The sequence below is a fragment of the Lepidochelys olivacea genome (genome assembly GCF_965140295.1).
Source record: "Lepidochelys olivacea isolate rLepOli2 genome assembly, chromosome: 9".
Taxonomy (NCBI): Eukaryota; Metazoa; Chordata; order Testudines; family Cheloniidae; genus Lepidochelys; species Lepidochelys olivacea.
In genome coordinates this window covers 72911578-72937758 of record NC_140419.1, presented here as the reverse complement: position 1 = coordinate 72937758, position 26181 = coordinate 72911578, and the positions used below count along the sequence as shown (strand labels likewise).

The 26181-nt window shown below is 40.3% G+C and overlaps 1 protein-coding gene across 2 annotated transcripts in view; it reads left to right on the top strand.

Annotated features, from left to right (window-relative positions):
* The window catches only part of KLHL4 (kelch like family member 4), a 76501-nt gene that overhangs the window by 29922 nt on the left and 20398 nt on the right, over nt 1-26181 (top strand). For both annotated transcript variants that reach the window (XM_084638213.1, XM_084638214.1), the window contains exons 2-5: nt 14650-14823; nt 15257-15393; nt 19835-20031; nt 25920-26132. In XM_084638213.1, the coding sequence (XP_084494339.1) occupies nt 14650-14823; nt 15257-15393; nt 19835-20031; nt 25920-26132 (721 nt within the window). The remainder of the gene's footprint in view (nt 1-14649; nt 14824-15256; nt 15394-19834; nt 20032-25919; nt 26133-26181) is intronic.

Genomic DNA, 26181 nt, shown 5'->3' with positions numbered 1-26181 from the left:
GCCTTCCTATCTGAACAACTCTATTTCTTCAACTTAACTGAATTCCATGCTAAAATCCCCGCTGCCTTTTCACCACCTTTGACTCACTCCTCAAACACTCCCACACTCCTACCACCACTTATCTGCATGCACAGAATCTTCCTGTTTTCTTCCAACAGAAGGTCATGTAGTATTTTTTCAAATTTCCTCATGCCTCAGCCTTTGCTTTCCTTTCTATAACACTCTCCCTCCTCTTCTTTCACTGTCAGAGAGAGAATTTTCTGATCCGCCCTCCTCCTCTAACTTCTCCACTTGCCCCCATGATCCTACCACATCTGCTCACCTGCTCATCAATTCCCTTACTTTTCTCCTTAACCTCTCACTCTCCTCTGGCCCCTCATGATACAAACAAGCTTTATTCTCTCCCATCTCAAAACTCACCACTTGCTTCTCCAACTACTGCCACATCTCCTTTCTCCCATACATCTAAAGCTCAATGAATAAGCGGTCTACAATTGTGGTCTGGAGTTCTCCTCCAATTCCATACTAGACCCTCTCTAATCCAGTTTCTCCCCATTGCATTTAGATGAAACCACTCTCACCGAAAAGTCTCTAAGAACCTCGTCCTATCAAAATCTCAGAACTGGTTTTCCACCCTCATCCTTCTTGACCAGTTAGCTACCTCCAACACTCATCCATGCTTCTCTTTTTGAAATCTCTTCTTCCCTTGGCTTCCATGACTCTGTCTTCTCCTAGTTGTCCTCTCACCTCCAGTAGCTCATTCAGGATTTTCTGTGGAGGATCCTTTTCATCCCCCTCCCCCCACCCCCAAAGGTTCTCTCTTTGGTCGTCATCTCTTCTTCCACTATACTTTATTTCCAGGTAATCTCATACACAAACACAAATTTAACCATATCTTTATGCTGATGACTCACAGATCTACTTCTCTATTCCTGATCTGTCTCTTTCTGTCCACATTAAAATCTCAGCCCGTCTCTCTGACACCTCCTCATGAATATCTAGCCATCTGTTCAAGCTCAACAATTTCTAATCAATTGCTATTCTAAATCTAAACCTTCCCCCTAAACTCTCCCTCACTTCTTGATCATTGCAGACACAACCACCACTCTGACGGTCACTTAAGCCCATAACCTGCATGTTATCTTAGACTCAGATCCCTCTCTGTGTCCTCACACCCAGGTTACGTCTAAATCTTGCAGATTCTTTCTGCACAGCATCTTTATGGTATGGCCTTTTGTACATTTATAAAGTTTGCAGATGATACCAAGCTGTGGGGGGAGGGGGGTGCAAGTGCTCTGGAGGATAGGGTTATACTTCAAAACGAGCTGGACAAACTGGAGAAATGGTCTGAAGCAGGGCCGGCTACAGGCACCAGCGTTCCAAGCAGGTGCTTGGGGCGGCAGTTTGAAAGGGGCGGCAGTTCCTCCGGCCACAGCAGCAATTCGGCGGCAGCTTCTCTGTGCTGCCCACCACAGCGGCAAATTGGCGGCAGCCCCTTCCCTTTGCAGCTTCTTCCTTTTGCTGTCCGCGGTGGTAGTTTCTTTCAATGCTTGGGGCGGCCAAAACTGTGGAGCCAGCCCTGGTCTGAAGTCAATCGGATGAAATTCAATAAGGACAAATGCAAAGTACTCCATTTAGGAAGGAACCATCAGCTGCACACACACAACATGGGAAATGACTGCCTAGGAAGGAGTACTGTGGAAAGGGATCTGGGGGTCATAGTGGATACAAGCTAAAGATGAGTCAACAGTGTAACACTGTTCCAAAAAAAGCGAACATCATTCTGGGATGTATTAGCAGGAGCATTGTAAGCAAGACTCGAGAAGTAATTCTTCTGCTCTACTCTGCGCTCATTAGGCCTCAACTGGAGTATTGTGTCCAGTTCTGGGTGCCACATTTCAGGAAAGATGTGGACAAATTGGAGAAAGTCCAGAGAAGAGCAACAAAAATTATTAAAGTTCTAGAAAACATGACCAATGAGGAAAGATTGAAAAAATTGGGTTTGTTTAGTCTGGAAAAGAGAAGATTGCGAAGGGACATAATAACAGTTTCCAAGTACACAGAAGTTGTTACAAGGAGGAGGGAGAAAAATTGTTCTTCTTAACCTCTGAGGATAGGATAAGAAGCAATGGGCTTAAATTTCAGCAAGGGAGGTTTAGGTTGGACATTAGGAAAAACTTTCTAACTGTCAGGGTGGTTAAGCACTGGAATAAATTGCTTAGGGAGGCTGTGGAATCTCCATCATCAGAGATTTTTAAGAGCAGGTTAGACAAACACCTCTCAAGGATGGTCTAGATAATACTTAGTCCTGTGATGAGTGCAGGGGACTGGACTAGATGACCTCTCGAGGTACCCTCCAGTTCTACGTTCGCATGATTCTATGCATACACATAGCTAAAACTCTCATCCAAATGCTCATCAGCCTAATTAGTGCAACCTCCTTTTCTCTTCTCTTGACAAGTGTAATCTTGCCCCACTAATATCCACTCAGAATGCTGCTACTAAGATTACTCTCCTAGGCCATGACTTTGACCATGTCACCCTACTCTTTGTATCCCTCAGCTGTCTTCCCTTTCTCTATCACATCAAACATAAGCTGCTTGTCTTCACTTTCAAGGCAAAGTCCACTTTCATTGACTATCCCCATTTTACCTATCATCTCTCATTCATTATCCAAACATCGACTCCTGCCCCCAATCGTTCCATGATGCCAACCGCCACCATCCACTTTTTAAAAAATTTTAAATAAGCACCTTTCTGCTTTCTTCCATGTAGCCCCATACACTTGGGAGGAGCTCTCCATAAACATACACAAAGTTACATAATTATCCTCCTTCAATATTGTCCTTTGCCATGATGCCTAAGGAAAAACTAGAGAATGGTTAGGCTGCTGGGGTACTGTTACCAATGCCTATCCTGCTGACCAATTTGGTCTCATCATTTCCTTGTGCTCCCCTAGCTATCTTTCTGTATCCAGCTATTGTCTCCTCTCTTATACTTAGTTTGCAAGCTTTATGGAGCAGGTACCGTTTTTGTTCTGTGTACATATAGCACCCAGCACAGTGGATTTCTGGTCCATAACTAGGGCTCCTAGGTGTTATGGTAATACAAATAATTAATGAAATGATATAATTATTAATTGATAAAATCTGGTTCTCCAGTATGGTTTTCTGAATAAAACGGTCCTAGACATAACTCAAAACAATTACAGCACTGCAGGAGCTAAATGAAATCTGTCTGGCTCTGTTCATGATGGAGTTGCCAAACTGAACTCATAGGATTCAACTAAAATTATAATGGGAATTACAATAAATTTGAAACACAAGATGGCTGCTAGAGAGTATTGACCTTTATTTCCTAAACCCAGTCATCTGACCTTGGTCAGGGTTTTGTGACCATTCCTGTCACACTGTTTCCAGTGGTTAGCATTGCAGGGAGATAATTAGATACACAAATGTAGAGAAACTGAAATCATCTGCAGTAGAAAGAGACATCAAGCATCAATCTAGAGCCACTGCTATCTAAATTTTTATATAGCAATGTTAGTTGTAAAAAAGTATATTTAATGCTTGTATCAATCTGTAAGTGTTTTACAGCTCATATTTCAATATGTTTGCCTAGCTACATTTCTAGATGCACTGGTAAAGCAATTTAACTTGCTCACTGCATTAAACAACACATATTAGCTGTTGATTTGCTAACAGAAATGTTTACCTATTTGAGGTTTTTTTTAATTTAAACAGATTACCATTGTAAATAAAGACAACATTAAATTTGAAATTATATAGCCATCTACTAGTAAATGATACTCTTTCTATATTGGGAGAAATGGGGTGGTGGGGGGGAAACAGGGTGAGATATTCCTCCAGGACTAGAAAGGAGAACAGCTGATACTGATGGTAATAAACCACCTACAATACTAATACACATAGACTATCTCCTTTAATTTCCTATAATATTACACAAATGCAAGTGATACTGAGCTGATCTGGCAATCAGTGAAAATTGGTATCATTACTGTTAAAAGAGATCATTGTATCAAAAAAGTATTTGACAACAAAATGATGGTTTCTAACTTATAAATCTCCCCCACCCCCATAAAGCAATTATTTCCTCAGCTGTTTGTTAACTAAATACACAGCATGCTTTTGGAGAAAATATTACACACTAGCTTTCTAATTAATTATTCTTCTAATGATTTTCTTCTGTGATAATGTCACTTACATTTTTTAAGAGCAATTTCTTCTAGAAGCCCTTCGTGGAAGCTAATCCAAATACATAGAAGAGAATAAATGATGAGTGCATACTATAATGTTTAAAGCTAGAATTCGAAGGTGAAGTTGAATGTGATATGCATATTTGAAGCTTGAGGCATAAGCAATGGAAGAGGGGCACCCAGTTCTATGTACCATTAGCAATATAACGTGTATGCCACATCAGTGGTGAATAATAAATCCAATAGTGCAACATTTGTTAAATGTGCTGTATTGAAAAGATGATTGAAAAGCAAGTCTAAAGCATAATTAGGGACAGAATAAAGAAGACAGAAGAAAGCTGAATATGTTGCTGATTAGTACTAGAGGTTGGTTTAAAGGGCAAAGGAGTGGGAAAGGACAGAATATTTTCCTGTGAGTCATTTCTTAATTTCTGTTAAGCATGACATCGAATGTCACTCTCATGTTATTCTGCTGGACTGTTTTATTTCTCCTTTTGTTTGTTACAAACACTTTATGAGAAAAGAGATAGAGATATTAAATATTTTATCTCAGCGTCTCAGAATATCTCCTACTCAGTGGGAGTATGGGGGTAAGTCTGTGACAGCACGTTTGATAAGGTAATCATTCATTGTTATTGAACTGAGTAGCAGAATTCTATTTTCCTGAATCTGCACACGTTACACTGGGCCATCAGCATAGGTTTGTTTGTTTTTTGTTTGTTTCCAGTAGCAGCCATATGGCCAGATTCTGCCACCCTTCTTCATCGGTTGTACCTTAGTCATTTCAGTGGGATTCCTCAAGGAATAAAACACTACTCAACATGAATAAAGGTGGCAAAATCTGGCCCATAGCATACTGGATGCTATACAAATACAAAGGTGACATGGTCCCCGCCCCAATAGTTCACATTCAGCTGTTTGAATTTTCCTCAAAAAAACTCCTCCATTTTGAATTACCTGTATTTTGATTACTGAAGTAGGATACTTGTGTAACTCCCTCATTTTCCCCTCCTCTATTGCGATTTGTTTCCCTAGGAAGAGAGCGACTCATTTTGGAGAGGGTTTAACAAATCAGAAAAGCAGAATATAATTTGTACCTTATTCTGAAAAGTCTGAGAAAAAAGTATCAGTGTGATGGTTATGTAATGAGTAGAATGTTAGGACGCAAGACTGGAACTCATTGAATTCTCTAACACTCAGTAAGAATACAATTAAGTATTAGCACCGCTGGTCTCAAATGTGAAGAGAGTTGTGAAAAAAACTGTTTTGTCTGCATTTGCCTACATTATTCATCAGCATTCTGAAAATTTTTGACTAGCTCTAATTATAATATTGTTTTGCTATAAGCATGTTTAAGAGTCACTTGGCACTGGTAGAGCGACCAGATTTCCTGATTTATAGGGACAGTCCTGATTTTGGGGGCTTTTTCTTATATAGGCACCTATTACCCTCCACCCGTCCCGATTTTTCCCACTTGCTATCTGATCACCCTACTTGGCAGTCTTGCATCTCTCACTGTTGACTACCCGAATGCTTGTTACAGTAGTTTGAGTGAACTGAAAGGGATCACAGAACAAGGAGTAATGGTTGCACTTTTATCTGCAGATCCACAGGGCACACTGCACCACAAAGTGGAGACAATCATTGGCCGCTGTTGAAATTGTTGGTCTTAATGGTTTAAGCAAGATTCCAGGAGGGTCCAAATTATTCCATAACGAACAAACAAAATACCAAAAGAAAACAAACAAACAAACAAAACAACCAATGAAAAAACCCCAACCAAGTTGCAGTGTGGCCATTTTTTGCACACATTATGGAGTGTCAAAAATGTACAGCTTCTACTGTGTGAAAATATAATTTTTGTAAATATAGCTTTTTGTGGGATGGGGCCTAATTAAGTGGAAAGTTGTGTGCAATTCACAGTGACGTGAAATCTTTCTTTGGAAGCATTTCTCTATTTTCTCTAAGTTTTTTCCTCCGTCTCAGTGTGTTTTTTCCAAGGTGTGCTGTAAGTGCAGATCCAAAGAAGCTCTAGTCTTGCAGAGATTAGGCAGTTTAGCCACTAAACTCTTCAGAAACTGGATTTTTCAATGTGGGTTTTTAAAGCACCTAAGTAGCTCTGTGGTCTACACTGTCTGCTGGAAACACCTACATGTATATACACTCACAAAACCACCAAGTGAAATGATAAGTGGAAATTCATGCACAAGAATATGTTTGCTAAAGATTTTCTTGGAAACATAAGAAGAGAATTTTTACTGTATTCTTCTATACAGGTGAACGAAAATGCAAAATGAGGGAAAGGCACTTGAAGTAGGTGTCATACCAATTTACAAAAGCAAATTGTCGCACAAGCTGCTAGGCAGTCATGGATTACTGCATGAAACAAAAACATTTTATAGCATCCAATTCCAAAACCAACCATATGTAAAATTATGCAACAGTGAAGCTTTCTACTATATGATTACAAAACAATACCAGATAATCAGGGTGTGGGACAAATTCAAACAATGTTGATGTTGTTTTCCTCCTGTCTACCTTTCTCCATTTCTGTCTGTGTGTCAATTAAAATATTTTGTATAACCATACCTAGAAGTTTCACTTGTCTTCAATCACGGTCATCTAATGTAACTAGAATGTCTGTAAGAACAGAGTTGTCAAAATCTTCTCAGATTTTCTCAAAGAAAATCCCAACAAATCATTAAATGACATAAATCCAAGAATGTTTATAGAACGGTGTACAATGAGGGCATGTCTACACGACAAAGGCTTTGCTGGTATAGCTATAGCACTAACTATACCAGCAGTGCCCATATTGCAGATGCAGCTTGTGACAATGGAAGGAGTTTTTCAGTCAGCATCATAGCACCACCTCCCTGACCCACATTAACTATGTCGACATGAGCACTCTTATGGGTGTTTTTGCCAGTATAGCTACATCGGCAAAGGGTGTAGCTTTTTCACACACACTCTGGCCAATATAACTACCCCGACAAAACTTTGTAATATAGAGCTGGCTTGAGCTCATGAGACACCAAAAAGGAAGGAATACTTTCCATATCACCTTTAAAAAGGGGAAAGGCTCCTCTGCATTTTTCTAAGAAAACATGCATAACAGCAACCACCCTCTCAAGCCCCAGTAACCTTCCCCCTTATTTGTGTGTGCATTTCAAGATCAACACCGCAATGGGTTTCTGTACATACATCCTCCATGAATTTTGCCACTTCAAAAGAGTTACAAAACTTTCCAACTTATTTGTCACTTATTCTTTATCGTGAACCACTTCTAAAGCTATGATGCATTTTCTAACAAAACTAATTAGACTAATTAGACTGCGATATTTGTGATCCATATCATCCTAATCTAAAATTTACTAGGCCTAATGATTTCATTTATATTATATAATATGAACATACATATAACACTACTAGCTAATTTTTCCTTTAGCCAGAAACAATACACATAATGAATTCCTGAGAGCTCACCATAGCTTCAGAGGTGGCAGGAACGATAACACTGTAATGCTTTACAAATCTTTTTGCTCACATAGCTATTTGACAGAATAGCCAGATTATTGTTTAGGTAAAAGGATAAAACAAGTGGCTAAATGGAAAACACTTCTAAATTCCTTCAGCAGTATTACTATTCTGTTAGCAGAAATTTATTCGGTGGAGAAATATCACTGTATGTGCATTCTCAGGTGCTAAAATATTAAAGACCCAAGGGTTTAAAAAAAGAACTTATCACACAACTTAAATACCAATTAAGGCATTTCAATCACTACTTCTAGTTACAGCAGAAGTGTTCTTTACTTAGTAATAGTGGTCAGAATAATGTAAAAGTGTAATGACATACAGGAGTGGGGTTTAGTATGGGGGAGGGGAAGAAGGAATAAGACTGGAGCCACTTCAACATAGACTTAATTTTTGTAACAGCCAGCCAACTCTGTCTGCAGCCTGTCCCTTGGCTTTCTTCTCTGCTCCTCAGTGAGAGACTAGCATTACCCTATTGTCCGTGTCAGATTCACTCTCTGATGTGTTATTTTATTGTACTGTGTCCAAGTCTGTATAGATCTTGGAAGGACAGGGAAACTATAATGAATACATTTTTAAAAATGATAAAAATAACCAAATATAGCATTTCTATGAATTTTTATCATGACTTCTGCACATCTGGGAGAAAAAGGGGAAATATTTGTTTTCAGTTTTATTTAAAAACTAGCGTCTGGCAGGTGTTCACAGGCTAAGCATTTGAGGATGCAAACTCATTTGCCTCCTTGCTATCCCCCTTCTTTGGGCACATAATACCTTTGATGCTTTTCACTCGTGCAAATCAAGTCAGAAATATTTCCCCCTAATCATAGCCAAGCAGAACAAATTTGTGATTCTGGAAGAGCCCAGGCCTTATTTACACTGGTGGTGGTGTTTAGGGTACGTGTAGCTACATGCTGCAGTGAAAGGCAAGCTGTGTGCACAATGCAGCGTGTAGCTACACACAGTAGCAAAAAGCTCTGGCAAGAGGGAGGCAGCGGGGAAAGATTCCAGCACAGGGGAGCTGCCAGAGCATCTCTCTATTGTTGGAGTCTTTCACGGAGGTGGGGAGAGGCTCTGGCAATAGGGAGGGAGTGGGACACTACACTGTAGACATGGGATGCACTGCTTGGGTGTAGAGAGCACCATCTAGAACCTTTTAGAAGTGGTGTGCCGAAGACACACTTTAATATAAGGTTTCACGCGCCAATAATACATTTTAACGTTTTTTAGAAGGTCTCTCTCTATAAGTCTATATATTATATAACTAAACTATTGTCGTATGTAACAAGGTTTTCAAAATGTTTAAGAAGCTTCATTTAAAATTAAATTAAAATGCTGATCTTATGCCGCCGGCCCGCTCAGCCCGTTGCTGGCCTGGGGTTCCGTTCACCTAGGCCAGCAGTGGGCTGAGCGGGGCCTGCGGCCGGGACCCTAGCTGGCAAGAGGCAGGCAGCCAGAACCCCAGACCGGCAGTGGGCTCAGTGGGGCCAGCGGCCGGGACCCCAGACCAGCAGTGGGCTGAGTGGCCCAGCCCGCTGCCAGTCTGGGGTTCCGTCCACCAGCTCCTGCAAGCCGGGGTTCCATCCGCCAGCCCCGCTCAGCCCGCTGCCAGTCTGGGGTCCCGGCCCTGTCCACATAGAGTAAGTACCTACCTTCTCCCCGGTTCTAGCCATTCTCTTCCTCTCTCTGCACTGAGATGAGGGTGGGAGTATGCTGAGAACAGGGTTGGGGGTGAAGGAGCAGGCTGGGGGCTGGGGTGCAGGGTCTGGCCAGGAGCTAGAATGAGGGCTCAGAGTTGGGGCAGGAGGTTTGGGTGTGGAGCGCTTACCTATGCAGCTCCCATTTGATGCGAGGGGTGCAGGTGAGAATGTGGGGGGTGCAAGAGTCAGGGCATGGGGTGTGGAGGGGGGCTGGGTATGTGTGGGGGGTACCGGAGTCAGGGCTGGAGGTGTGTGAGGGGGGTGCAGGGGCCAGGGCTGAGGGGTATGGGTGGGTTCATGAGGTCAGAAAAGAGGGCTGGGGTCATGGGGGTGCTCCCAGCCCCCTGCCATGAGCGGCTCATGGCAGGGGGCTGGAGGGGTATGCCCTGATTCCACCCCCTTCCCCAAGGTCCCCGGAGCAGAAAGCGGGAGCAAAGAGCGCGCTGCGGCTCCACTTTTCCCTCTCCCCTTCCATAGCAAGGGCCATCTGCTGATAGGCTGCAGGGAGGGAGAGAAGGAGGGACAGGAACCCAACACGCTGGGGGAAGAGGCAGGGGAAGGGGGAAGCTTGCCTGCCCTGCAAGGAGAGGGCGGGGGGCGGAGAAGAGTGGTCCGGGCCAGGCAGGATTTTTAATGACATGCTGCTGTCTGCTGGGGTCGGCAGACAGCAGCGTGCCATTAAAAATTGGCTTGCGTGTGCCTTCTTTGGCACGCGTGCCATAGGTTGCCGACCCCTGATCTAGGGTATATACCCTAGTCATTACTATAAGGTGGGAGTAAAATGTATGAAAGACTGTGCTAAAAGAGCAGTTAATTATCAATGGTTTGCTGTCAAACAGATTGTGTAGAGTCCCTCGGGGCTCTGTCCTGGGTCTGGTAACATTCAATATTTTCATTAATGACTTGGATAATGCAGTGGAGAATATACTTAATAAAATTTGCACGTGACACCAAGCTGGAAGGGGTTGCAAGCACTTTAGAGGACAGGATTAGAATGCAAAATGACCTTGACAAATTGGAGGATTGGTCTGTAATCAAGAAGATGAAATATATTTAATAAAGACAAGTGCAAAATACTATACTTGGGAAGAACATCATCAACTGCACAAGTACAAAATGGGGAATGACTGGGAAAAAGATCTGGGCGTTAGAGAGTATCACAAACAGATTATGAATCAACAATGTGTTGCAGTTGCAAATAAGACTAATATAAGGCTAAGGCTGGGGTGTATTAGTGAGGATGTTGTATGTAAGACAAGGGAGGTAACTGTCCCGCTCTACCTGGCACCGGTGAGGCCTCAGCTGGAGTACTGTGTCCAGTTCTGCGTGCCACACTTCAGGAAAGATGTGGACAAATTGGAGGGAGTCCAGAGGAGAGCAACAAAAATGAAAAAGGTTTAGAAAATATGACCTTTGAGGAAAGGTTAAAAAAAACTGGGCATGTTTAATTTTGAGAAAAGAAGACTGAAGAGTAACCTGATAACAGTCTTCAAATATGTTAAGAGCTGTTATAAAGAGGACAGTCACCAATTTTTCTCCATATCCTATGAGTATAGGTCAAGAAGTAATCAGCTTAATGTATAGCAAGAATGATTTAGGCTAAATATTTTGGGGGAAAACATTATTTTTTAAGGACAGTCAAGTACTGAAATAGGCTTCTAGTGGACGTTGTGGATTCCCAGTCATTGGAAGTTTTCAGGAACAGGTTACACAAACACTTATCAGGAATGGTCTAGGTATAGTTGGTCCTGCCTCAGCACAGGAGGCTGGACTAGATGACCTCTCGAGGTCCCTTCCAGCCCCATATTTTTGCGATTCTATTATTCGATTGACATCAGGTAGAGGCCCTTAGTTGGTCAGATTGCGAGTCATTAGTTGTTTTGTCATCATCTTGCTAGAATTTTACTTGTTACTACTTCATGGTAAACCAGCTTAATTTTTATTCAGTTTCACTTCATGTATCAAGTGAAATTTAAACCTGCTTCATTGCATACTAGATAACATCTATCATATGGAATTAAAGCTCTATCATCAGCTTTCTGGATCTGGCATGATGCACCCAAATTACAAGATTGTTTGTGACACACAGGTTTGATATCGAATACTTTTTGAATGACTTACAGCACTGGCATTTTCCTTTGTGTAACAAAATGAAAAAAACTGCAGAAAAACCTTGACAGGAATAAATAAGGAATATATCCAATTTCTTAACCAGAAAACAATCTATACTCCCATAATCCCCAAACGTCTACAAAAATATATTCAATTGGCTCATTAGCACTGTCGTCCCCCCGCCCCCCCGCCACTTGGTAAGGCAACTCCCATCTTTTCATGTGCTATAAAATATATTCTGCTTACTGTATTTTTCATTCCATGCATCGGGTTTTAGCCCACAAAAGCTTATGCCCAAATAAATATGTGAGTCTCTAAGGTGCAACAAGGACTTCTCGTTGTTTCAATCTGAGTAGTATGTTTATGATAGAATTATTCTGTTTTCACCTTTGGGGTCACAAAAATTGGTCTGCACTCTAGACAGCTAGACTGTGAAGGATACAGACATTGTGGACACATGGATAACAGAAGACGTTTCTTAGCAACAAGAACTACGTGAAAGCTTCTGGAATTTCTTATTACCTCAATTTATTATTTCCTAAATGTAATAATGGCTTGCACATTCTGTATGGTTAACAAGCAGAATCAGACACACCGTATCCAGTTCCATTGCACAAACAAACTGAATAATTGCAGTTGTTATAAAGAAGGAAAGAATGAGAAATAAAGTGAAGAAATTCCAAAGATGAATGGGCAAGGAAAATCTGAATTTCATTCCAAACTATTTAATGTGACAAGGAAACCTCACTTTAAAGAATAAGAAAAGAGTTCATTCTGTTTGGGCGGGCGGGCAGGCGGTGGGAGGGGGGAAGAGCTAAAGGGCACATGAAAATGCTGCCTCACTCCAGTAGAATCTTTATTTTGTTGTTGTTTTAGGGGCTGCTCTCTTTTAAGTCCTGCCATTCATTTCAATAGAAGTTGAATTAGGTGCAAAATTAATGATCTCAAGTTGACTTTGAAGTTACACTTTCTCAAATATCTGGTTTACTCTACAGACCTATGTCAGTATAACTACAGTCGCTTAGGGGTCTGAAAAATCCATACCCCTGAGTGACAGTTATACTGACCTAACCCTCTCCCCACCATAAAGACAGTGCTATGTCAGTGGGAGAGTGTCTCTCACTGACATAGCAACTGCCTCTCGGGGAGGTGGATTAACTAGGCCCACCGGGGACCTCTCTCCCATTGGCTTAGAGCATCTTCATTAAAGCATTAGAGCGGAGCAGCTGCCGCAGCATTTTAAGTGTAGACTTCCCCTAAGTAAATAGGTTTTACACAATGTTGAGATAGTGCCAAAATAAAAACACAAAGTGTCCAGATCTACACTAGAAAACTTTGCTGGTATAGTAATGTCGGTGAAGGATGTAACTTTTGAACAACACATCTATAGAGGCAAAATCACAAATGTAGACACAGTAATACAAACATGAAAATGCTTTTGTCAGTGTAGGTAGTTTCACTGAGAGAACTGGTAGATGCTATATCAGCAACAGAACTCTTGTCTGCATAATGTGCATTTATACTAGGCAGGCATGCTGGTATAGCTATATCTGAAAACCTCTTCTACTCCAGACCTGGCCAATGCACACACACAATGGCAGCAACCCTACAGGACCAAAGTGTTATATTATGAAGACTACCTTTGAAAACAGTGAAAGTGAGAAATTTCTTTAAAATGGAAGCTTTGATTCTACAAATCCAGAACATGTTGCTGAAAGACCTTAACATCATGAAAGTTGCTTGTTTCTTTCACTTGAGTTTTCACATGCACAATGCATGAACCCAAAAGAACTAAGGTTTGCTGCTGCTTCTTGACATCTTCAGGCCCACTATAAATCCAAATATAACTGTAAAGATAATTTTCCAGTTTAAATGTACCAAGTATCAGGAAAAAAATATAGCAAACTAGATTTCATCAACATGATAAATGGCCAAAGAAATGATTAATCTTAACTCAAGAAGAGTTAGGAAAAAGTAAACATCCATTAAAAGTTGACAAAAAAATAAAAACAAAAACATCATTTGAAGAGGTGATGAAAGGAGCTGGGAAAAATAATATGCATATCAGACGATTAAAGTTCATAGAAATGGCCTGCAGATTAGGTACCTACTTGTTAAAAAAATTAAAAATCATGCATTGAGTAATATGGTATTCAGCAAGAAGAGGAGAGGTCCAATCATGAATTCATTGAGACTTTTCACATTACATTTATTGACACTCATGTGCTTGCTGATTAATTAATATGAATTATCAATCAAATGTTTGGTCAAAAACCAGCGGTTTTTTTGTGTATTTTTAGGAGTGTAATGTAATGCGTTATTTTTGTATTGAAGTCTGGGATTTGCCATGAACTTTTTAGACCATGACACTTTATCTTCATAGGCTCTACCCATGTAAACCTTTACTAGCATCAATAGTCCTCTAATTGATGCCCATGGAACTGCTCTTGGTAGAAATTGGTGGACTTAGTTGTCTTTGCAGGATCAGACCCACAGGAAATAATTCTAAAATCAAGCTTTTAAACTATCAGTATTGCATTCATATTAATAAATTGGTAGACATACTTATGACAATTGCCTAAAGCACACATCTGAGCAGCAAAAACTACTTAAAATAATTGGAAATACCCAAATTATATTTACTGTATGATTTAATAAAATCAGCGCAGTAAATGAGAAGGAAGTAGTATCTGGAGGAAAAAACCAGCGCCACCTAGTCCTGATTCATAATCTCTTTTACTCAAATCTAGAATCCTCTGCCTGACTTCATAGAACTCACTAAAATAGTGTAATATATCCCTAATATTATTTATATTTGCCAGATATGAACCCTTTCTTTTTATTTTGTTTTTCTCTTAGAAAATGTTTATTATAGTTACAATAAGTTTTAAAATAGTTTACAAAAGGTCTGAAGTATAATTAAAAGAATCAAATGGAAAATGACACATTAAGTCCACTCTCACCAGATCAATATATTTAAAGATTTCCAGTTATACTGCAATTTCCACAGCTCAATTAAAGATGAAGTTAAAAGCATTCTCGGGTTTGATAATGCTACAGTAACCTCATTTTCTCTTTCTTTAACAGATTATCAATAGCTAGCTGTTCACCCACTGGAATGAACACCAATGGCTCAGACGAATACTTCCAATCTACAAATCATGCAGAGCAGACATTTCGCAAGATGGAGAACTATCTCCAGCAGAAGCAGCTGTGTGATGTTCTTCTCATTGCTGGAAATCACAAGATTCCAGCTCACAGGTGGAATTTTCCTTATTGTTTACTAGCCTTTATAGCCTGACAGTTCCAAGAGCTCAGACAATGTGAGTTCCCACCTTGTCCCTGATTAGTTATGAATGAATGGTTACAATAATTAGCACATCAGCTGAAGACAGTTAAATGATATGATCACAGCTTTAAATTCATTATTGTAAATAGAAAGAAATTCAAGTATGAACCAGTTTTTTCTATTTTGCTACAGTCAAACTTTAGAGAGATGAGTGAAGCAAACAGCACAAAGACACCCTCTGAAAGAAAAGTTCAGATTCTAATTTACTAGATTACTTTAGATTACTTAATTCCCTTTTAACTTCACTGTAAACCACTGTAAGGATAAAGTCTTTTAAAGGCAGCCAATATGTTTCTCCTAAACACACAAATGAATTGCATAATAATGGGCTGTTTCCATTTCAAGATTGGTTCTTAGCGCTGTGTCTGATTATTTTGCTGCAATGTTTACTAATGATGTGCGTGAAGCAAAAGAAGAAGAGATCAAAATGGAAGGAGTGGACCCAGATGCACTGAAAGCTTTGGTGCACTATGCCTATACAGGTAATTCCTAATCTATTCTCTAATTCTGTAAAGAAAGGTGAACACTGTCCAGCATGCAAAATTTTTCACCTCATCCATTTTATATTAGTGCTTAGATACATACCCAATACTGGAAAATATATTTGTGTAGAATGCTATTTACTAAATATGATGACAAAATAAAAATAACCCACAACAACCCTAGCTAGCTCTTATTGTGAGGAAAAATAAGAATATGTCATAGTTACAGGGTAAGCTGTGCTTTAGACCCTTTTGTGTCCTTTGAGTGCACCGCTAAGGTGAAAGTTCTGGCTTCATTCATCTCTCTGAAGGGTGGAACAACATGGTTCAACCCCTCTGGGACTGGACCTCTGGGTGGTAAGTTCAATTCAGTCCAGTTACTTCCATCTCAGCTGGGAGAAGCAGACTGTCTTGCTGCATTCTTTCCCTCCTTCCATGAGTCTGCATTGGCATCTCCATCTCAGGCAGCTTCTGACAACCAACTCAATCCCTTTTCTTACCCATGCCAGCATCTTTAAGGTTTCAGAATCCACTTAGATCCTAGGTTTGGCTTTGGGAAAAACAAACCTCACTGGAGTGAGGCAGAGAGTGAGGGGGTTATTAACTACCCCCATTGTTTCCTCAAGGAACCCCATGATATTTTCTCAGACTGTACTTTCTCTTTGCCATTGTTTTGTTTCCTGTTTCTCTCCTCCCCCATCTCTAAAAAGCCTCCTTTGATTCACTTCTTTGCAGTCAGGCAGGATAATATCAAATAAGTAAACTGAGGTGCACGTGATATATATAAAAATAGACAACTCCCTCACACTCCACATCTTGTATGACAAATAGCTTATTCTTTTATTGGACCAATGTCTGTGGTGAAAGAGATAAGTTTCTGAAGCTGAGGAAGAGCTCTGTGTAACTTGAAAACTTGTCTCTTTCACCAACAGAAGCTGGTCCAATAAAACATCATCTCACTCACCTTGTCTCTCTAACATCCTGGGACCAACATGGCTATATCAACACCGCAAGTACTTATTCCAACAGATATACGAATGTCAAAATATTCTGTTACTCTGTACATGATTAGAACATCTGCTATTTTTAATTCAGGCACAAAGAAGAGGAATAGTAATTTAAATGAATAAAGGCCAGATTCTGCCTGTTGCTTTGTTCATGAAGTTATATGGGAAGAGCATGCTGAGAACCTTTGCCCTTTGGATGCCCCACCAAATGGCCAGGTTCAACTTCAGCAACTCATCTCCTTCAGGGGGAGAGGCACAGGCCCGTCCTTGGAACTGGATCAAGGGGAATAAGATGTACTCCTTAATGTCATGAACTAGCCACAAATTTGAAAAATTAACTACTGATGTTTACTTGAAAAAAATTGGTCTAAGATATTTTATGTTAGTAGCAGAGTATTTTCAGCTTTTCTATTCTACTCTCCCCACTCTTTTCAGTACAACTGCACCCCAATGTTTACATTAATTACTAATTTGATTCTGAGAACTTAGTCAATAGCCAAACAGACCAAACCAGAGAAGTGTGAATTGTCTTTTTCTTGCTGCTCTGTAATCTGTGGAGAAAAAATGTTGTAGAACAGATTTCTGTTACTCTAGTGTACAATCCAATTAAAAATATCCACAGCATTCAAAGTTATGCAAGCACTGAAAGGCTGCAGATACTAGCTCTTTGGGAGATTATTCAACTCAGAATAAAGGTCACTCTGCCATAGGTGCTAAAGGAGCTCCTTCTCCCATGCCTGAATCTTGAGAAGGGGGAAAAAAACAGTCTCCCAGAATGTAGCAGCACACAAATTACCAGAACAACACCCTTGCACAGTCTATGGTACAGAGATGAACTATCTCGGACTGATCTTCCATTCTCCCTTTCTCATACATGCACTCATTGGTTTGCTTTGAATAAGACAATTTTCTACATGCATCACCTCCAGAACGGGACATGAGAAACTGTGGCTCATACCTGTTGAGTGGGTCCAAGCTTTCCATGCATCATTTCAAAGAGAGTAAAACATTATTTCATGGCAAATATAAAGTAAAATTAAATTTTAAAAAGGTTACTGTGCAAGAACTTGGCATTTAAAATGTTTTCCAAGTGCTCATTTCATTTACTGTGTTTTGATATTTACATTAAAGTGCTAAAAATATAGAAGACTGTTTCCACTTTGATGGTCTTAGAACCTGTAGAAATATCAGGTATTATGTAAAAGTGCAACCTACAACTAGAGATTTTACACTAATATTCAAATAAACCTCACAACAATGATATTATGGAACAAAATATGTAAGTGTAATTCAAGAAAATGGATGAATGCAATTTTATAAAAGTTTAACACATTTTAGTTGGTAAAATTAAAAGAAAAATATGATTAATATAAATTAACTGTAAAAGTCTTTTAAAAATGAGATATGGGAAAAGTTTAATTCATAATTAACATCAGAATTTAAATTAATCTACAGGCATAGTATTTTATTTGAAAATAAATGCATAGCATATAAGTATGAAATAAACTTTCCATGTTGTTAATATTAGTTGACCCCTTCAATACTATGTTACATTAAACAGAGTCTACCAACCCCCTACCTAGTACAAAATTACCAATTTTCTGGGGTTTGGGTTAGTGGGTAACTCAAACAAGATGCCGTGAATTTCAGCCTAAGATTTCTCCCCAGACTGGCTGTTTCTAGATTTTCCCTGCAGGTCCTCCTCCATCCCAATCCCTTGATTCCTATTTACAGAGATACACTTTATATCCCGGTTAGCAGTACTGACCCAACCTAAGAATGATCAACAAACATCCTTCTGTATCTTGACTCAGAATTGTCTGGGTATACCGCAAGAAGGACAGGAGACTTGTTATGGGTTTTAATCAAGCCACCACCTTATTCTATAGATGTCTGGGCCTACCCAGCAGATAAAGTATACAGTGCAGGCAAATCCATGCTTATTAAACTCAATTCTCCAGGACTTCCACCAGCCCCTATTTGTTTCCATCCAGGTCCCCCAGCCGACCCATGGCTTGGACCTTACCATCCACCAGCCTCGTAAGAGGGTTAAGGAGGGCTATGAGAATGGAGGGGGTTGGCTCCCAGCCATACCGATCATAGGAGTCCCCGAACCCCCTCCCCTGTTCTGTTCCTTTATCCAGGACCTCCTTTTAAGTCCTTTACCGGGCCATTTATCTGGTCACTGGCTGCCCTCCCTATGCAATACATTCACTGAACATCCACCCAATATTACAAAATAAGTTGTGACAAATCGCCTACCACTTTTTCTATTCACCAGAAAAGGTCCATCCTCACACCTGCTGTGAGGAAGTTGAAAAATCACACTCCACTGAAGCCAATTGTTGTGGTGTGGGAAAAATTCCTTCCCAGCCCCACTTTAAAAAGGGCTACTAGCGTAATGCCCACAGCAGGTCCTAAACCAGCCTGCCATTCACCTTCACTAGCGGAGATTGGGTGGGTGCTGGCTTCCTCACTGCTTGGACATAGAGACTTGCCCCTCCCCCAGATTTCGTACCTTTATGCACATTCCTGGGGGGCAGGGGTGAGTCACTGCTGCAAAGCACCTTTTGCAGCAATTTCTGACCTTCCTCCTCTCTCCCCGCCCCCCAACCACAAAGCAGAGCTGCCTTTCTTTGGGTAAGCCCAGACAAATTTTGCCCCACTGTTAGTTGTTGTGCAGTCATTAGCATGGAATGGTATATCAGAAGTGGGTTGCGGTAGGGGCTGACAATTAGATAAGATCCAGTTGCTGACAAATGCACACAGAAGGGATATAGGACGACAGCAGACTCATTTGCAACCTAGACTGAAACAGTGGCTATAAAGGGGTGGTTTCAGAGTAGCAGCCATGTTAGTCTGTGTCCACAAAAAGAAAAGGAGTACCTGTGGCACCTTAGAGACTAAAAAATTTATTCGAGCATAAGCTTTTCGTAAGCAGCTCCCTTCATTGGATGCATTCAGTGGAAAAGAGGTGGTGATACAACCTGAAGGCTTGCCCAGATTTTCCAAAGATTATTCCCCAATGAGGAAAGACTCATGGGGAAAAAAAATACAAATAGACCCGTGGGGTACATCTACATACAAGCTATGGCATACACATACTTGGACAAGCTCTCATCTGAGCTAACATACCAAAAATAGTAGCGTAGCCATGATAGCACAGGCAGTGGCAGTACAGGCGAGCTGGGCCAAATACAAAACCCTTTGAACCCTGTAGGTATATGCTTGGGGTGGCAAGCCCGTGCTGCTGCCTGTGCTACCATGGCAATGCTATTTTTACTGTGCTAGCTCAGATAAGAGCTAGCATGAGTACGCATACAGGAGCTGGAAATCACACCCATTGTTCGTAGGGTAGTTGTAGCCGTAGGTACAAGGGAAATGAATGGCAAACCAATTAATGCATAATTTTCTTGATCTAAACCACACTATAGGAGTTTTAGAGTTAAAGGAAGACACTATAGAAAGTTTGCTGGCTGCAGCTTGTCTTCTCCAGCTGTCTCAAGTCATTGAAGTGTGTTGCAACTTTCTCATGAAGCAGCTCCATCCTTCAAACTGTTTAGGGATTCGATCCTTTGGAGACGCACAGGGTTGCATGGAACTCTTGAAGGTGGCACATCTGTACACTATGGTAAGATTATTAATCCAACCATTTTGAAATGACAGTATGAAGAGCAGGCATGAATACTATATTGGATCTGTAAAATCAATGGGGTGATGGAAAGATGGCCAGGGGTTATTGCAGCAGAACTTAGCTGAGTGCAGAGATGTATTGATGCTGTAATTTCACAGACTGATGCAGAGGCTGTGCTCTCCATTTGCACACCTGAGATCCAGAGACACTGAGCCTTGCTAAGGTACCATGCGTCCAGGAACTCCCAGTGCAGGAGTATCCTGCACAATGCCTAACAAGAAATATGTGCCACAATCCATCCTCAAAAGGAAAATGTAATAGGTGTAATTACTGGGATGAAATTGGGAGCTGATAAAAACATTAGAAAGGAACATTTGATTTTGTTGTTTATATTTTTGACTTGTTATTTAATAACTTGCTGTTATTAAAAAGAAAAAGTATGAACAGCCATCTTGTTATATTTGAAGATACTGTATGCAAGCTATATTGTATCCTTTGAAAAGTCAACAGGATTCTGGTCTAGCGGCCGTCAAGGAAGGACAACAGTTCATCTTTATTGACTAATGGTAGTGCAAAGAGAAGTCAAACACTGCTTTCAAGGGGTAGGCAAACAGGAAGAAAGGCAAAAAAGAAAAAGTAGATGAGATTTAGAAAAAAATACAAAAAAGTGGCAAGTATAGCAAAATTAATGTAAGAGGAAACATTCTGAGGAAACAAATAGCAATTTTATTCTCAAACTATGAGCACAAGATATCAACAAATTTAGTAGCAGTGTAAAGGCTTCACAATTCTAAAAGCCATTCCAGAGATAGAAGTAAATTAATTTGGACATTGTGGCAAATGAGGACAAACGCTGGGATGAATTTGAAGTCACAGGTTACAAATTTATTAAATTTAACACAGCAGAGAGGTATTACCCTCCTTGCCAACTATACTCTCAGATATCAGGCATTTTAAGTGGTTTCAGTGCAGGGTTACATGGCTCCTACCACATAACCCACAGACTCTCCTCAGCCTAACCCTAGGACTCAGATCACTCTTCTGAATCCTATCACTGCATCAGTTTCTCTGACAGGGGGACAGAGGGTACTAAAGGGGGAACCTTGGCCCCCAAAGGCACAAGGCCCATCAGCAAAATGTCAGGTTGTTTTTTTTTGTTTTTTTTTTTTAAAACACTTCTGGGAACTCTTGCTTTTTTCCTTTTAAGATTGGAAACTAGCTACAAGTTGTGACAAACTTACATCCCTAGCAAACACTACATCCTATTCTTATTTAACTCCTCCAGGATGCCCTGAGGAATGCAAAAATACCCACCGGGCCTTAGCTAGTTTGGCCCCTATGGGAAGAAAAAAATCCTTCTTGACCCCAAAACAGGTCAACCCCACTGCATCTGCAATAACGCAGCTCTGAAGCTACCAGTTTAATGTGGGAAGGGTGGGGCTGTTGAAATGGGTCAAAATGAGGCTCCACATGGCCTTGGCTAGGGTTTAAGTTAATGAAAGGGATGTGTTAGGGACCAATCACTACCCCCGCTCTCCCATCTGGCCAATGAGTGGCTGGAGACGAAGCACTTGGAGAGGTCACCTCTGCATCCCCCAGTGTGTGTTCGCCTTCTCATTTCTACTGGGATCTCCCAGTCACTGATGGCCCCATCCAGTTTTTCACCCAGTAAGGTGGGCAAGTAGCATGAACAGATTGACGGCACTTTTTGTGTCCCTTCCTATAATATTACTAGAATACATATATACACTTATAGAGTTTGTGGACAATACCAAGCTGGGAGGGGATGAAAGTGCTCTGGAGGATAGGATTAAAAGTCAAAATGATCAGGACAAAGTGGAGAAATGGTCTGAAGTAAATAGGATGAAATTCAATAAGGACAAGTGCAAAATACTCCACTTAGGAAGGAACAATCAGTTGCACACATACAAACTGGGAAATGACTGCTTAGGAAGAAGCACTGCAGAAAGGGATCTGGGGTCATAGTGGATCACAAGCTAACTGTGAGTCAGTGTAACACTGTCGCAAAAAGCAAACTTCATTCTTGTACGCATTACCAGAAGTGTTGTAAGCAAGACACAAGAAGTAATTCTTCCACTCTACTCTGCACTCATTAGGCCTCAGGAGTATTGTGTCCAGTTCTGGGTGCCACATTACAGGAAAGATGTGGACAAATTGGAGAAAGTCCAGAGAAGAGCAACAAAACTGATTAAAGGTCTAGAAAACATGACCTATGCGGAAAGATTGAAAAAAATTGGGTTTGTTTAGTCTGGAGCAGAGAAGACTGAGGGAGGGACATGATAACAGTTTCCACGTACATAAAAGATTGTTACAAGGAGCATTGAGAAAAATTGTTCTCCTTAACATCTTAAATACTCACATGTATCCAGGAGCTGAGGCTTTCAGAAGAATATAAAATATATCAAGACTCAGGGTAAAGTCATGAGATTTGGTCACACTGCACAGATGTTACTCCCACTCCCCCTTTTTCCTGCTACCCAGATGGAGCAAATCCCAGCCTCCAGAACTGGCTCCTGTTCTTGTTTACAAAATGAAGCATGGTGCTGGCGAAGTGAGGCAGAGAAGAACACTGCAAGCCCCAGAAGGGGACCTTATATCGCCCAATCACTAAGTGCTTAGGGACAAGAAAGGAAACCTGCACCTTCTGGAATCAGTTGAGGAATAAATTTAAAAGAAAATTTGTTTTAAAGTAGATTGAACCTGTCTTACAAAATGTTTTGGGGAAGGTCAGGTAATACTGCACACACCCTGAACTTCAGGGGAGTGAACTGAATAAAAGATTATGATTTTGGCCCATCACCAGTTCAAACATGTAAAAATATCCAAATTAAGGGAGCAATTTACAAAGGCATATTGCAGATAGAGAGATTGCTTGCAATATGAACTAATAGTAAACAGATTAGAAAATCAGCCACAAAAAAGCAAACCTGAGAACTTCTGTTCAATTACTTTAGTTATTGATGCAAAGTATTAACAATTTCCTGCCTGGTATCTCTCTCATGCAGATGAAGCCTGTTCTGATAAACAGCTTGTACTATTTTTGTAACTTAAAGTGGATTTCTCTTCCTGTTCCTATTCCCTGGAGTATCACAACATTAGAGCAGGATGTGTATTAAGGACCAAAGTGAACATCTCCTTTAAACCCCCAATACTGTTATTTTTATATCTATTTTAAATACAATAACTCTTTTCAAGTTAAATAGTAATAAAGTCTCTAACATTACTATAATGAAGTCTATAACATATTACTGCCTACAAACAAAACGCATGATATTTTCAACTTTGAAAATGTCTCCATCTCCTTGTTCCAGGTTGCATTATATTTTCAAATATGATATACTACTTTAATGTAATTGTAGATATTAATTTATATTTCAAGCACATCCACTGAATGCAAACATACCTGGCTACATGTGTACAACAAATATCATCTTTAATTTATTTTCCTTACTACTGACTTGTAATTAGACTTCCAGAAGTAGTGTTTTTTGGGAAAATAAAAATATTGCTTTGAATGAAAGATTTTAGGACACCAAGATTCATGGCAAAATCCTGCAGTCCATGGAGAACTGTACCTGAGTAAAAACTGCAGGCCTGGGTCCCCAAGTATTTGAGATTTTAGCGGGAGAAATGTATAACCAGGACTGAATTTCCATGGTCTAACAAAAGGTATTGTTAAAGAGAAAATGTATTTTCTCTTGCTATCTTTTCTGCCCTTAGTAGTACAAATATGTGGTCAAGACTTGTCACAGTTTACTGCAAAAGAATGCTGAGGTAAGAACTTGGTGTATTTAAGACATTTGCATTCATCAATATCTAACCAGCAATAAATTGGACATTCAAACTGATTGTATGTATTCTATTCCAGGTTTATTAGTATAATTTAGCTCTGATTTTCAATCTTAAATTGTTTTAGAACAACATATAGTCGTTGTGTAGAGACTGTGCTGGAGTGTAGGGGCTAGCAGGTGCTGCTTCCTCTTCTGAAACTGGGGCAGCATCAGGCCTCCAAAACTGGGTAATTTCCTCCTTCTTTTACATGAACTTGACAATAGAGTAATGGATTACAGAGAGAAAGTCTCATGTTAAATCAAGATAGAAAAGCTTGTTCATGAAAAGCGCGCGCGTGTGCGCACATACAATTTTTAAAAATAAGTCATTTAAATAACCTGGATTTAAATCACTCCATCTTGATTCAGAGCATAAGATGGAGTCAAAAATCCTGGATTCTATTCCTGATTTTGTCACTGATTCACTGTAAACTTTGGACAAATCACTTACAGAATCATTTTCAGAAGTACTTAGTAACCATGCTCCTCATGCAGCTGAAACTCAGGTCATTAATCTCTATAAAATGGGTGCAACTTTCAGGGGTTTTGAGAGACCTAGAGAGTTGTTTTACTTCTAATCTTGGATGAAATATCATATTAATAGTAAAACAATCTTTAATAATCCCTCTATATATTAAGAATAAATCATTCAATCTGAGTGTTTAATGCTCAAAAAAGTGAGGAATTTATCTCTCTCTGGACCTGGGTGCTCTCTAGGCATATGGCATACAATCTTCTCCATACTGTTGTTAATGAACTTCACCACCATTGTGCTTCTGTTCCTGGGCCTCTCTTTGGGCAGAGTGTGACAACTAAGCCAAAGTGTTTCGAAAGTTTGTTCACAACATAGCACAATGTTAAAAAAAAATCACTACCCTGTAATTCTGTTTCTTTGAAGATACCACCCAAGATTCTTGTCCTGGGGCCTCAGCTTTCTAGTGCCAAACTGGTTCGAGATCTCCAAGGTATTAGATTGTTGACACGGACAGTTGGGTATGAGCTTCTCCCCTGAGCTCCGTCTCACCTCTGCCTCTTCCCCCGCCAGAACCTTCTAAATACACTCCTGAGGGAGCACCCCTAAAATTGCCAACTCACCAGGTTGCCTTTCCTTGCCACTGCTGATGTATCAAAGGAGGACCCCTGAGCCTGCTAGGTGCTAGTGTGCTAAGGCAGAAAAAACATAGTTGTTCTTCTACCTAGTACTGAAATGTCAAAGCAACTATGATGATGTTTCGAACCTCTCATGCATGTTAGCCCTCCATGCCTCTGATGAAGGAGTGACCAATGGCTTGAAAGAGATGGAGCTGCCTAAAAATAGTTAGTTTCCTCAAAAGAACTGGAGTAGCCATGGGGGAAAAAAATCCAGTGCATGGTTCCTGTGCGGGAGCTCCTTTGCTAACCATAAAGAGACCGACTGACAGAAGATTCTAGAAGGAGCTGAGGCAGCAGTAATTAGAATGGAACACATGGCTCAGACCCAACTGCCAGTGTCTCCAAGAACAAAGATGTAAGATCCAGAGGAATTCTAACCTATCTTGTTAGTAGTGGTGTACTATTATTTATGTATTACAGCAGTGTCCAGAGGCCCAGTTTGGATTGGGGGCTCATTGTGCTTTGCTCTGAAACAGTTCCTGGCCTCTAGATCTATCCTGTTCATACACTATCTCTAAAGAAGGCTAAAGCCACAAAACTCACTTTGATATCTCACTTAAGTCATAAGTCACGGTCTGGAATTCACAAATGAAAGGTTGGCATAGAAACTCAGTACAAATCCTCTAGATCTTTTCTATGTGGTTTTCAATTGCATTCTACATTTCAAGTTATCTATTTCTTTTTAGGCATGGAAAACAATTTCTTAAAGAAATTAATTTTGGCTGTACTTAAGAAACCATGTTAGATTCAGTAATCTGTAGAACATTTGTCTAAATTCTATTGGGAAGCAGGCATACAATCTATGCAAAAGATGCATTCTCTGTTCATATACTGTATCAGGGTGTCAATAACATGAGTTCATTGAAATCTATTCCTTTCTAGGAACACTTCACAGAAGTAATAAAGAATCAGGAATTTCTTTTGCTTCCTGCTAGTGAAATTGCAAAACTCCTGTCTAGCGATGACATCAATGTACCGGATGAAGAAGCTATATTCCAGGCTTTAATGATGTGGGTGAGACATGATTTGCAAAGCAGGCAACAAGACCTAGGAATGCTCCTCTCTTACATTAGGCTGCCGCTACTCCCACCACAGGTATATGAATGTATAGTAAGGGGTAATAGCTTTAAATCACTACCTGCTC